Source organism: Brachyhypopomus gauderio, unplaced genomic scaffold (genome assembly GCF_052324685.1).
Source record: "Brachyhypopomus gauderio isolate BG-103 unplaced genomic scaffold, BGAUD_0.2 sc57, whole genome shotgun sequence".
In the NCBI taxonomy this organism is placed as follows: domain Eukaryota; kingdom Metazoa; phylum Chordata; class Actinopteri; order Gymnotiformes; family Hypopomidae; genus Brachyhypopomus; species Brachyhypopomus gauderio.
This window is the reverse complement of record NW_027506880.1, coordinates 199,378-213,848: the sequence shown is the minus strand read 5'-3', so window position 1 is coordinate 213,848 and position 14,471 is coordinate 199,378. Positions and strand designations below refer to the sequence as shown.

The following is a 14,471-nucleotide window of genomic DNA, read 5'->3' as shown; positions in this document are numbered from 1 at the left end:
GCTAGCTTAAGAGTTTCACCCTGAGCAAAGCTCTCTTTAAAAACCTTCACAGTAAAAATAAGAATAAAACTGGAAAGTTATGTTCTAAGTGCTACTGAAGTAGAGATTTCTGACTCAGTGTATGAGAAAAGACAAAGTAGATAAAGTGTAGTAAAATAAACACTTAAATGTGTGCTTTCAACGTTTTCTTTCACATAGTCTGAAAGAGTCCATGTTATTGAAGCAAAAATAATCCTAAATCTCAAAATTGACCAGTGCACGAAACAAACGTTGCTACAATATTGTCAAAAGGTGGTGCTTTTTTATATTGTCCGAACAAGGTTGTCACAATGTCTTATGGTATTATGACTACTTACTGGCAACTTAGAGTTCCATGCAGATATGGTACGTATGAAGAATTCTATAAGGTTATGATAGCGTAGTGACAGCATTACCACTACGTTGTTACAACATTGTGACAACTTTCTGAGAAATGACATTTCAACATTGTGGGCACTAAAGCAATAGATTGTTACAATGTTGTCACATCATAACTGTGTTTGCAGGGAAGTGTAGTGTGTTAGGTTGCCACCAATGAGTATGTTAGGGAGAGTGCAGAGATCACACATAGCTTGATGACCCATTTGGCATTTTATTTTGCTCAGTGTACACAAAACTTTTTCACACAGACAACTACAGTGACCTTTGCCATAAGAGAGAGGAATTCATAAAGGGTGTGGACATCTGGAACCAGTCACTCAAGAGGAAGACCAAGCCAAACAGCAGGTGGATGAGGGATGTGGAAGAGGCAGACGAAATACCAGTAAAACAGGTAATTACATTCATACAGTTAAGGAACAGTAGAATTAAATGCCATCTAGGGGTGGGCGATATAATATCGTTCACAAAAATACCAGTACATTTCTTTATTCGATAGGATTTCGCTATATCGCGACATTATGACGCAAGGACGCAGGTTGTGCGTGCAGCGCGCAAAATAAACATGGCCAACAGCGGAGAGAGCAGCAGTGCTCACACTGTGAATGATTTAGTTCCTAAACGAGGAGCTACATCAGTAGTGAACTGATGAACTGTAGTGAACATGAACTGAAAACCTAAAACACTACGAACCTGAAAATGGAACAGAGACTTTAACCATACACAAACACGAAGCTAATCAAAACCACGAATCACAGATAAGGCGTGAATACCGTGCACATCCAACTAGGAAATAAAGAAACGACAATGATCCCCGAAGGTATAGTCTGGACATAGGCAATATACACACACACACTTGTAAAACTAAGACGAGCTAACACGGAACAGCTGAAACAGAGTGGCGTGACAAGAACAAGGAAAACATAAAAACAATGAGACTAGAAGGGGGCGGAGCCAGACATGACAACTACAAGCTAGAAATCACTATACGTTCTTATATGTGCTATGCCTACCCCGCTCTGCTGCAATTCATCACGGGTAACGTCGTGCGGAAGCCAGTATGTTATTAACTAGCCAGTATGTTAACTATTCTCATGCGGACACTACGTTGCCCACAATGCATTGCGCACACAACGTCAAAACCATTTCTGTCTGGTGATGCATGATTTAACCCATCCGTGCAGTGAAACACACACATACACACCAGTGAACGAACACTAGGGGGGCTGTGAGTACACACGTGCCCAAAGCGGTGGGCAGCCTTAGCCCTGGCACCCAGGGAGCAGTAGGGGTTAAGTGCCTTGCTCAAGGGCACTTCAGTCATGGCCTAGCTGGGAATCAAACCCACAAACCCAGGGAGCAGGGTTCCTTACCACTACACCATGACTGCCCTTTAGGGGAGTTTAGGTCATTTATTTAAATTTAAATCAATTTAACCAAGATACCACAATGAACAGTGACCTGTCACATCACCCACAAATCAACTGTTCACTATACAATACTCACTCCTACCGACCACACGAGGGTGAAGCAGCTCATACACCAGTTTTCCTGTTCCACCTTAAATAGTGCAGCAGAAGCCAAAATTTTGGCTAACTGCCACAATATTTAAGGTGGAAAGGAACAACAGGAATAAAAAGCTGACTTCACCCTCATGCGATAAAAGTGAGTATTGAACAGTGAACTGTTGATCTGTGGGTGAACACTGGTGATAGATTTAAAACCGTAACGTTAATGACGAAAGGGGCGGAGTTGAGTTTGTGTTGCTGGTTAATCCACAGGACAGTAAAAGAAAACCAAACCACAGACGTTGTGGAGCTCCTCGGATTCGAGGTCCACCAACCGCCAACACACAAGTTGTAGCTCAACACTTCTGTATGTTGTGGTTTGTTTTCTTGGAGGTCCTTATATCTGCTGCTCAATAGCAGCTCATTTTTCAGTTCAGTTCAAATCTCTCTTCATCACACCAACATCACGTCTAACATCTACTGTGATGTTCTGATTGTATCTTTCTCTCCTGATATCCTCTAAACTAGTGCAGCACAGACTCCTCACCTCCATCTCCTCCACTGTGTTCTTCACTTACTGCCTCTGTCTGGATTTAAATGTTGTTGGATAGACATAAGGGAAAAGATGGCATTAAGGCTGGGCGATATGGAGCAAAAATAATATCTCGATATTTTTTAGCTGAATGGCGATATACGATATATATCTCGATATTTTTTCTTCCCAAAAGGTAATAACAAAGAGGCAGTAATAAGTCAAATCTACGTCCCAAATGAGTTGCGCGAAGAAGAGAGGCAGGACAGGGCGGAAGTTGTTAAAAGAGAAACTCGAGTAAATTCACTATTCACAGTGTTGTGCGTGAACGAGTTCAAAAGAACGCGTTCATTGAATCATTCATTTTTTCGTGAATGTTGAACTGAACGCAACACATTTTTTAATAACTTGAACGTGAATTAGTGCACATTGTGTCATGAACGGTAGACATCACTGTAAATGAACGTTGGAATTTGTTTCCATTGAAAACTGAGTGACATCTGTTTTCTCTTTTGAAACGCAACGAGAGAAAGTTCCTCCCTCCTGTATTCTCGCTGGTGCCGCTTAAATGCGGAGGACAATTTTCAATGTGATGAAAAGTCACATTGACAAAAAATAAGCACATTTTACATTTTTTTTTTGAACCATAGATGTGGAAAATCACTTCCGTCCCTCAGTCTGCAGTTCGCACCATAGCGATGTGGTGGGGTGACATCAATGACTGACAATCCATACTGTTTATTTATGTGTGAAAAACCAAAACTGAAAAGCAAATTATCTTTCCACACATTTTTGTGACTACACTTAATCTCTTCGCCACAAAATGGAATTGTTTTTTAAGAAATAAATCCTGAATTTTTGTCAGACATGAATGTAGCCCACTTAGAAAAGCAGTCCACATTGCCTCAATGTTTAAAATTTGCACTAATTCATATTACTTCAAATTGTTTCACTTTTTTCCATTAAGAGTGGGACAGAACTGTTCATCATTAAATTGTAATCACTGTCAAACATCTTAAAAATTTGACTGTTTTTCAATAAAGAAATCAAGTGATTATCTGCCTATACCATAACTCCAGCAATCATGTCAGTGGTATGGAAATATTTCACAATTTCAGACAAAGACACATTTTGCATCATCAAAACCTTTTAAACCTTCACTGATGAGTGTCATTGCTGGCATGGCTGTTTGAGTACTTGGTGGTTTCCTTATTTTTATTTTTTGTTTTGCCCAAACATTTTCACTTAGGTACTTCCCTAAGCTGATGTTTAGTAAAAATGTTATTGTTTTTGTAAATCCTGTACTGATCATTTAACAATATCTTTGTCTCACTATCAGGGCCAATTTGGGTAAATGGTATGTGATTGTCTTTCGCTGAGTGTCTGAAAGCCTGGTGAATAGGAACATACACTGCATATTATTTTTTGGGAGACCAAAGTGACTAAAGATAGTTACGTAAAGACAAAGTTCCCTGATTGCAAACTGATTATTTTGGTAAACTGTAGAAATCAGACCTATCTGTAGTATAGCTGATTCTAATAATACACCCATGCTATTGAAAAACTTTAAATGTTTTTTTTTTACAGCAAAAGAGCAAAAAGGCACCCAGCACTTCAAAAGAGGCATCAGATCAAATAATTGAAAAACTGAAGAAGGAGTTGATGGCAAAGCAAGCATATTTAGAGGTAAATTATTTACACAGTTTGGAGTTTAAGTTATGTGTTTAAAGGAGCAGTGTGTGACCCATAGCAAAACCCCACTTACCCACCCCTCCCTTTCCAATCACCTGTCCTGATTTCATTTCACTTTTACATGTTTTCGCTTGTTTTGGTGGCAAGCATTCACCCTTTCTTGATTTTTCTTGTACTAAATAAAAAGTATAATCCTTCTTTTATGTTGTAACCTCCATCACCTGTCTTCTAACAATGTATCCTACTGAGCATGCTCATATCATAGTACACCGTAGTAACTCAGTGTTTTACACATTTAATTGTGTTTTTAATGTTAATTTAGGTTAGACTTAGTTTAATAATCACTGCTACCTCACTGATAAACTGGCTTACACCAGCAAACATCCTAATTATTCTTTTAATGCTGGTACTTTCTTTTAATTTCCTGATAAGAAAATAAGCTTCCTAATAAGCTTCTTTAAGGTGGAAGAGGAAAATTCAGAGATTTGGGGATAAGGAGATTTAAGCTATCAAGATATGCCACCAGCAATTTTATGTGAACTCGTACCTATAAATATGCACTACAGTCTGAAATTCTGAGAAGGATTCTGTATTTGCCACATCTTCCAGCCGGTGCTATAGCGCGACAAATTCCAGCTTCCACTTCAACATAAAAGCACGAAAGGCACTCTTTACAGCCAGTGTGTGGTTTGTCCGTTCTGGGCTACTGTAGAAACATAGTGGTGCTACACTGTTGGAAAATGAGCCGCTCCTAATATTGGTTCCGAACCCATTTAAAGCCAGAGAGCTGAATGTCTGTAGAACAGATCTTATGCATACAATACAACATTGCATCCCATCACTATATATATATATATATATAAAGGCTCATTCTAAACACAACACTCCCTAATGACTTTATAATTATATGCTAATGAAAATGATGATGATTTTCTTTTGGTGTAGTTATCTACCGAAAAAGAGGACTCATCAGATGAGGACTTAACGCCTAGGAACTGGAGTAAGGCGCAGCAGAAAATAAAGGAGCTTAAAAGGGAGAACAAGAGGCTGAAAGAAGGCAACGCTAAAGAGATACTAGATGCCTTGAGAGGTGATATTTTTTATTTGAAATAATTAAATTAAATCAGTACCCCATTTGTATGCAACATCACAATGTAGCAAAATAAATCAACATAAATGAATGTCGCAACCCTTACCAGATCACACTGAAACGATGTGGACTCATAAACTGCAGTACAGAAACATGAAAAATATATAAGCCTCGCTGGAAGGCAGAGCGTAAGAATGGCAGTTTCGGTTGGTCCTTCTGTCCATCAACACTTAACTTCAATACATTAACTTCAGGGTTCATAGAGGTCCCCCTAAGTTTCACGAGAATCTAAAAAATCCATCTGTTCTCACTCGCCTTATCTTTTGAATGTTTATTTCTTCTTTTAAAGTGACTGTCCTGATGTTTGGAAATTGCCTCAACATGCAGTCATGAGACTTGAACTTTCACCTTTATAATGATTTATATGTTCATTCTCTTAACAGAGCTTCCTGTGGTAGTTGCAAATTTAAAAGACATAACTGAAAAACTTGCAGTTCAACCCTCAACTCCTGCATCCATCTGCTCAACACCCACAACATCTGTAAACTCAGCAGTTTCTGGATGTGTTTCTACCCAAGCAGTGTCTGATGATATGGTATGTACCCAGAGTGTAGTGTCTTCATCAGGTTGTCCCCTGCATGGCACAGTAGCATTTTGCACCCCCTATTGCTTTGTGGTGGTGCAGTGGGGGTCCTGACCACTGAAGAACCATGAGGGGTGAAAGGGTCTAACAGTATACAGAGAAACAGATGAACTACAGTCTGTAATTGGAGAACTACAAAGTACTCCTATATGGTCACTACTGCTGATAAAATGGACAATGAGATACAAGGAGGTGTATCTAATAAAGTGGCAGCTGGGTTTACATACTGCATAGATTTCTCAGAGAATATGTTGTTATTTTATCATTACTTTGGTGTGTAACAACTATGTATGACCAATTGCAAACTAACTGATCACTCAATTGTTCTGCAGGTCTTTCTTTTGCCAGGCTCTGATGTCAAAGTCCCTAGACGACAGCTTAACTCTCTGCGTACTACGAATCCGTCAGTCTACATCGGTGACCTTGCTGTGCTTGTCTATGGCAGGGAAACACTGTCTCATTCTAGTTTGACAGGGAGACAATCAGGGGCACACAAGGACATGGAATCAAAGCCACAACTTGATAACACAAAACTTGATGCTATAATAGGTAACTGCATTTAAATAAAATTACATTTTATTCTAAAATAAATTTCTACACATTATGTTTGTATAGTTTTTAACAAAATGACTGGAATGTTTCATTTTGGAAGTGACCATGATTTAGTTACTGTCACCTCGCACATGGAACAAAAATGGAAAGTTCCAAACAATGATTCAATGTTGAGTTAAATCTCTCTGTATGTAACTGTAATCTGGGATCATCAGTTTATATTTGTGAATGTGGCAAAAAACATTGCTGCAAACAAAAGAACCTAAAAATGAACTTTAATTTATGTGAAGGAAGACCTTTAAAGGACATTTTCAATTATTTGTAGGTAAACGTAGTAATTTTGCCAATTGCATTAGTCCTCATACTTGCCTGATAAAACTGAATTTCACATTGTAGAGACATACTGCTTTGACTGTTTTATTATGTTAACTCTGGATGTTGATCATGGTGTGATAGAAAGTAATGAGGTTTTTTTGTTTTGTTTCTGTGTGTCCCAGGCCATGCCCTGTCAAAGTTTCCTGACATCAGCGTCCAAGATGTGAGACGCATTATAAGAAAAAAATGCAACAACGAAAGCTATACAAGTCAAGTCACTGCAAAGAAGACCATGTGAAAATTTTTTTGGTTGGATTTGTGGTTCCTCTGCCTCTGTGGTTCCTTCTGTCTTGTCCTAAACTGGTGTTAATTTGAATTATGTTCTTAATTTGGCATCCATTGTTATTTGTTATATTTATTTGTTACATTTTGATATATAAAGAAATATGTTCTTAATCATGAGTATGTCTTGTTTATTTTTATGTATGTAATCCACTGGTAAGTCTACTTAAAGTACAGTTAAAGGTATATTTAAAGTGTAAAAAATTGAAACTAAATTGAAATTATTGTATACTTAAAACATATAAGTAGTAAACTATAATTATTATGTTAAGTTCAAAAGTAAGCTTATTTGTATACTGTTAGTTTACTAGTTATATACTTATATCCCACTTTTAAGTGTATGAAAGTACACTTTTAAGAATACTCTTAGTAAACTAGCAGTATACAAATAAGCTTACTTTTAGTATATTAACAGTACAAAATAAAACCTAAATGTAAACTAGTTGTGTACTCAAAGTTTACTATTCTTACACTTAAAGTATACTTAACAGTGTACTTTCATAAACTAAAAACTAGACTAGAAGTATATAACTAGTAAACTAACAGTATACCTGTAAGTTTACTTTTAGTATAGTTGTAGTACAAAATAAAACCTAAATGTAAACTAGTTGTGTACTCAAAGTTTACTATTCTTACACTTAAAGTATACTTAACAGTGTACTTTCATAAACTAAAAACTAGACTAGAAGTATATAACTAGTAAACTAACAGTATACCTGTAAGTTTACTTTTAGTATAGTTGTAGTACAAAATAAAACCTAAATGTAAACTAGTTGTGTACTCAAAGTTTACTATTCTTACACTTAAAGTATACTTAACAGTGTACTTTCATAAACTAAAAACTAGACTAGAAGTATATAACTAGTAAACTAACAGTATACCTGTAAGTTTACTTTTAGTATAGTTGTAGTACAAAATAAAACCTAAATGTAAACTAGTTGTGTACTCAAAGTTTACTATTCTTACACTTAAAGTATACTTAAAAGTATACTTTTATAAACTAAAAAGTGGGCCAATTTAGTCCCAAGAAGTATTGAATTAGTAAACTTACCAGTATACTATTAGTACATTGATATTAGTATACTTACTACATAAGTATATTTCCCAAGTATACTTTAAGTTTACTTAAAAAATAAACTTTAAGTATACTTTTTTTTGGTAAGGGCAATCAGAATAAAAATGGCTAAAGAAGGTGCTAATCAGAATGAGTTTGGTAGACAAGGAGCCAATTGGTAGAATGTTGCTAAGGCAAATGTTTGGTGTTCTTTCTCCTTAAAAGTAGAACATGTCCAGGAAGGTCTGGTTTGACCCCAGTCAGGGTGACTGTGATTTTGGAAGCAGCATCTTAACCTCAGCCTCTTTTTCAGCCTGATCTGTTCTTTTTCAGCTGAGGTCAGGCATGTCTCCTCTTCATTTTTTGGCAGAACGTTTTTGAGCTTTCCAGAAGATCAGTTCCATTTGTCATTGAGCTCTTACGAAGCACTGTGGGCGCCTGTCTAGCTGTTTGTGTCTTTGAGCTAACCCAGTACCTCCGCTCCTCTGCGGACCACAGACGCACCTCACCTGCCCCGCACACGCCAGAGAGGAAGCGGAGAGGACGTGGGGTGAACATCCACTTTCAACGGATCATCTAGACCTCCTCAGCTTCGGCTGTGCCGCCAAAGCAAACATCCACTTGACCACGTCGCCTGGCTCAGGTTTCCCGCTCTTTTCTCCGTGCTGGCCTGTGCCATCGTTCACGGTTGCACAAGCTCTAAAACACTTGCAGCCTTAGTCACGTTGCCTTCAGGTGAACAGAGTGAGGATTGATGGGGAGAATTCCCACAGGAAGAAGGTGGATACGTGCTTGTCCCATCATGCAATGGGAGGCACTTACAAAGCTTCATGGTAAATATTATGAACAGGATATTTTGTCTCTGAAGCTGTCTTTGGTTTAAAAAAAGGCTTAAATGTGTAAAAGACTTTAAAGAGGTTGTCTTTTGTGCTTTGACACATTTTGTTCTGTTTTGTACATTATTACTGTGTCCAGACTACACAGGCATCTGTAAGATCTTCCTCAGTCATGGTTGGATGAGAACGCTAACGGCATTAACAGCATCTGCAGAAAATCTGAAACTGTGCCGCACTCCAGGAAACCCTTGGCAAAAATCTCTTGTCTACAAAAAAAACAGGTCACTGGATCTAGAGAGATGACGTGGGGTCTTTTGCCCTCTGTGCACCCATCGATTTTCAGCGATTTCCCCCGTGTTGTTGTCTGCTTCTTACTTTGTTGCTGAAGGTGGAAACATGCCTTTTAGGGGCCCATGATGAACTGCCAGATGCAGATTATGCTGCTTATGTCGAGCAGATTCGCAGTGCAGAGCTTTTCGTCTCATGACTCATCAAAGGGAGAGAAGGGGCCAGACAGAGGATGATGGATAAGTCCTCAGTGACTCATCTGCCCTCTCTCACACGCTCCAGAGACCAAATGGGTCACGGCATTCAGTGAGTTAAGACTGCTGACCGCAACTCAAAATTTGTCCAAAAGTTCTTCGTGACTTTGGCCAAACGACATCTGAGTTACCGTAATTCACAAGCTTACTGCTTAGCTGAGGGTGTGTCTTCCAGCACAAGATGACAGTGTTGATTGGCTTGCCTACAGATGAAATTGAACTGAAATGTCAATTAGAAACCTCAGAAGCTTCTCCATGACCTGGTGACCAGCTCCAGGACTTCATGACTCAAGATAGGACATCTAGTAAACATATTGTACATCTCATGTTTTAGTTCTTCCAGTCCTGTAGTTTCTTCCAGCTGTGGTTTAAAACAATTTGTGGATATTAGCCTAGCTGACAACTCCTGAAAGGAGATAACAAATGTGATTCATGATCATTTGTGAAGTAAGTAATTGATGCTATGTGAACCAGTCCCTGAAGCTAACACTTCAGCATTTTGAGTGAGTTGGGTAAGTGAAGTTATGAATAGCTTCTGTGTGTTCACACTTGTAGCGTGTCAGTTATCTGGACGGTTTTGATTCCACATGATGCCCCATCCACAGCTAGAGCACGTGCACCAACTTGTATCTCGCCAGGGCAGAACATCGCCAGCATGCAGACAACTTGCCAACGCGTGCCTAGTCACACATACCTCCCCTCTGAGTAGGACAGCTGGATTGTTGCCACAGTAACTGCAGGGCACACAAGCACACATTTCTCTGCAAAGACCAACAAAACTCGGGAACACTTGCTCGGCGTGGACAGGTTCTTGGCGACATGTGCGGGTCTCCAGAACTTTCTCCCCTCCCTTTTGCGCCGGTTCGTTCAGTTCGCTGCTCCTTCGAGTGCGTGTAAGTAAATGGTTGAGGCTAGTCATAGTTCTCTGGCCGGGTGTGTTTGCGGTCACCATGGGACACCTTGCCCTCCTCAGCCAGAGCCCTTGTCTGCTCATGTTCAACCTTCCATGGCCCTATCATTTTTCGCTGTCAGGCACAATTAGCGTTTACAGCTCCGGAAACAGAATTGGGTAGTGAATTTTAGGCGTGTCAAGGAAACTCTGTGTCCTTGGCATTTGATAAAGGAAGTCTGCTGAACAATGTAGAGGGAAGTCCAGATCATAGAGGCTCACACCCAGGCTCTGGAAGATCTCAAGGGCATTTGTTCAGAACACCGAACCACCCTGACACTACGATCTGATCTATGATCTGAAGATCACCGAGTTGCTAACTGACTGGGGGCAGTCCCAGCTGACGCAGTAAGACGAAGGTGGTGATCACATGTACACAGCAACATCTGCTATGTATAGGTGGAAAAATGTATCCCAATCCACATCTGGCTTGGTGCATGGCTTTGAGAGATTGCAGGTTAGTCGGGGCAGGAGGAGAGAGGTGGGGGTGAAGGTGGGGCAGGAAAGGGCACAATAACAGGAACGACTTCCTTGTCCCTCAGCCCCACTGCTGAGCCACCGACCCCCAGCCTGGGAGATCCAGCCTCCAGTGTCACCAGCATATGCAATGTGGATACGAAGGAACCAGGAGAAATTCTCAGTCATTCATGAGCTGATTTTACACGAAGGCCCTCACTCCATCCATGAGGGTTGAGACACCAGCCAAGGGCAAGAGAACTGAGGAGAAGAATATATGCGATGGCTTAGCTGCGTAGCTGTCAGAGTGCAGTCTGAGAGTTTGTATGGTTCAGAGTGAAGCCCTCTATCCTGTTTGTTTGCAGACTGAAGGACACATCCAACATGGCTGCTGAAGGTTAACTTCCACCAGCTCATATTCTGAAATGGGATATAACGGTCCTGTGTGATGGGTTGCTTGGTTTGTCTCTGCAAGTCTGTGCATGTCTGTGTGTGTGTGTGTGTGTGTGTAAGAGAGAGGTTGAGACAGATGTTTTCAACATTATCCTTTATAAGAAAGCCTTTCTAGATGTATATCTACGGAAAACAGCCACTATGTTTCTTTAACATGTTTACCATATCTGCTGTGCAACGTCGCAGCCTGTGACCTTTACCTGACCTTCTCAGGCCTGCTCTGTGGACCCAAATGGGACAGGCTGACCTTACGCCACTCCCAGCCAGGGGGCACATGGTGTCGCCCCGCTGACGGGCTGCAGGGTCTCCTTCATGCATTCCTCCATGCTCAACCAAGTGCTAACGTACATTTGAAGCTCCACTCTCCCTTTGAGAAGAACACCAGCGTGCTCCCTGGCGTCCAGCATCTGGTGGTGCGATTACAGCTAACCATCACGCTGCAGGCTGTTCCTGTATGAATCCCAACCCCACGATCCGTTCACGCACACTAACATACGCACACATTTCATTTATTATTTTATTTTATTTTGAAAGGTGCTGCGTGAAATGTGAGGGCAGCATTCCAATATGTTTGAATCAAAATCCTTCCCTCAGTTAAACCGACATGATCCTTGGGTGCTCAAGACATATGAATGATTTGTGGATGGGATTTTACTGTAGGCTCTGTTAATTGCAAGCAGATGGACTGTATCTCAAAGTTAGACCTTGTACAAAAAAAAATAAACTGTCTGCCAAATTCAGGCATAAAAAATCCAGTATACGAGGAGAATGAAGCTCTTATGCAGGAGGGCCATGATCCAGCCCAGTGTCTACTCCATCACTGCTTAATTACCAGGAGTTTCAGTTGTGTTTGAGAAGGGAATTCCAGGCCCAGTGTTTACGAGGCCGGTATGGTTTAGTGAACGGCAGAGTGGGTTAACACCTGGCCACTGGTGCAAGGTCAAGCTCTGAGACACTAATCTCAGTCTCGTATATCTCCCCAGTCAAACGCCATTAAAGGTGGCATAAGCGAGTCATTTTAACATGGCTCTAGTGAAATGTTCATATCCTGATAGTGGGAGGAGCTTTGGGGAAAGGAATCTTGGTCCTTCCGAAGTTTCTTCCTAATCCCCACCATCTAGGGAGTTTTTCCTTGCCACTGTCGCCTTTGGCTTGCTCATTAGGGATCTGGACCCATATGATTGTAAAGCTGCTTTGTGTCAACATGTGTTGTAAAAAGTGCTATATAAAAAAATATATTTAGACTATGACTTTGTAAGGGGCTCAGAAGAGGGGGAGGAGTCCTTCGGTGGGAAAGTCTGTCGAAAGCTAGCGAGACGCTTGCTAGAAGGTGCGAAGCTTAGTGAAGCTGTTCTCCACCTGGCAGATGAAGCTCCCCGTGCTGTTGCTGGGCAACTCGGCTGACCTGCGCCCCGGCGAGTTTGTGGTGGCCATCGGGAGCCCCTTCTCCCTGCAAAACACGGTGACCACGGGCATCGTCAGCACCACCCAGCGCGGCGGCAAGGAACTCGGACTCCGCAACTCCGACATGGACTACATCCAGACAGACGCCATCATCAACGTGAGACACTAGCTTTGTTAGCCAAACGGCCTCGATCACCTCAGTCGACTTTTCATAGCATTTTCTCTGTATGCCTCTCAGGATTTGAACTTGTTATTATTATAAGGCTAAAATGACACTCCGTCTTCTTTTCTCTTTTCAGTACGGGAACTCAGGAGGACCTCTGGTGAATCTGGTAAGCTCGTTCTGATTCTTGGCTGGAGGTGATGGGTTGACAGCTTGTCATAAGCCAGTAGACAGCTCATTGTGGATGGCAGGTTTAGATTGTGTGAAGATCAGCTTGATGAGCCATGAAAGTTGAGTCTGCGGTGTTGTGCGATGATTGGGACTCATAATGCCAAGCATGAGTGCGAAGAAACAGCCATATAGGTGACACTGTGTGTGTGTGTGTGTGTATGTGTGTGTGTGTAGGATGGAGAGGTTATAGGGATCAACACTCTGAAGGTGACAGCTGGGATCTCCTTCGCCATTCCCTCTGACAAGATCCGCCAGTTCCTCACTGAGTCTCACGATCGGCAGACCAAAGGTGAGAGAGCTGAGTGTGAATAATGAGGGGACCAAATACTTCAGACATCAGTACAGTATTTCTAAGGGATTTTATACACAGAGGTTAAAGAATGTTTGCTGTTTGTCTGTAATGCAGACTCTTCTCAGGAGGCTCTGACTTTGTACTGTCCATGATACATAAATAAAGATTAGAATCAAGTTAAGGATTAGGATCAAGCTAATGATTGGGAACAAGGTAAGGATCAGGATTAGGATCAGGTTAAGGATCAGGATTAAAATTGGGTTAAGATGAAGTAAACGCATCGGATTAAACCCATCTCAGCAGTCAGACGTTTGTCAGCACAGTTTCACTTCTACAGGAAAAATGGCGGCAAAGAAGAAGTACATTGGCGTGAGAATGATGTCGGTCACCCCAACGTGAGTGACCTTTCCTGTGACCTTTCACCTTGACCTCTTCCTAGGGTCCTTCCTAGGGTATTATTACAGTAATAATTAAGTGTTCAGTGTAGCATGTGCATCTGAGAGGAGAGAAAGCTGTTGTAATCACCCACATGAAAATGTCTGGATCTTCTGTCACAGTCTGGCTAAGGAGCTGAAGGAAAGGCAACCTGACTTCCCAGACGTCACCTCAGGAGCATATGTCATCGAGGTCATTCCCAAAACTCCAGCTGAAGCGTGAGTAGCTCCCGGAAGGTCCTCAAACGCACCCATAATCCCACTCTCTGAGACCCGTTGTGACTTCAGCCCGATTCCGGTGGGTGAATGGGTGGGCACGCAGATTGGACGGTCCCACAGCACTCTGTCCTGTACCAGCATTTCCTACCCAAACCCACTTCCTCCTCGAGTGGTGGCTGTGTCCTACCAAGACCAGGAGAAAGGCGTCTCCATGGGGGTGGAGTTAAAAGGGCCGAGGTCATGCCATGCCCACCGCTCAGCCAATACTCACCGGTCTCGCAGGAACTGGTCGGAAGTGGTTTGCACCGCGGGTCCAGTCCTGGGAACCCTGGCGCTGTGGGCCTGAC

The 14,471-nt window shown here is 41.5% G+C and overlaps 1 protein-coding gene across 2 annotated transcripts in view; it reads left to right on the top strand.

Moving 5' to 3' along the window:
- Positions 1-14,471, top strand: part of htra1b (HtrA serine peptidase 1b) — a 34,455-nt gene that overhangs the window by 18,619 nt on the left and 1,365 nt on the right. The window contains exons 5-10 of one of the 2 annotated variants that reach the window (XM_076987911.1): positions 669-811; positions 4,045-4,143; positions 5,095-5,239; positions 5,683-5,834; positions 6,215-6,431; positions 6,932-7,205. In XM_076987911.1, coding sequence (XP_076844026.1) covers positions 669-811; positions 4,045-4,143; positions 5,095-5,239; positions 5,683-5,834; positions 6,215-6,431; positions 6,932-7,047 — 872 coding nt within the window. In that variant the 3' untranslated portion in view covers positions 7,048-7,205. Of the gene's footprint in view, positions 1-668; positions 812-4,044; positions 4,144-5,094; positions 5,240-5,682; positions 5,835-6,214; positions 6,432-6,931; positions 7,206-12,747; positions 12,943-13,084; positions 13,118-13,353; positions 13,469-13,808; positions 13,867-14,028; positions 14,125-14,471 lie in introns of those variants that run through there. The other variant, XM_076987912.1, reaches the window with a different exon arrangement.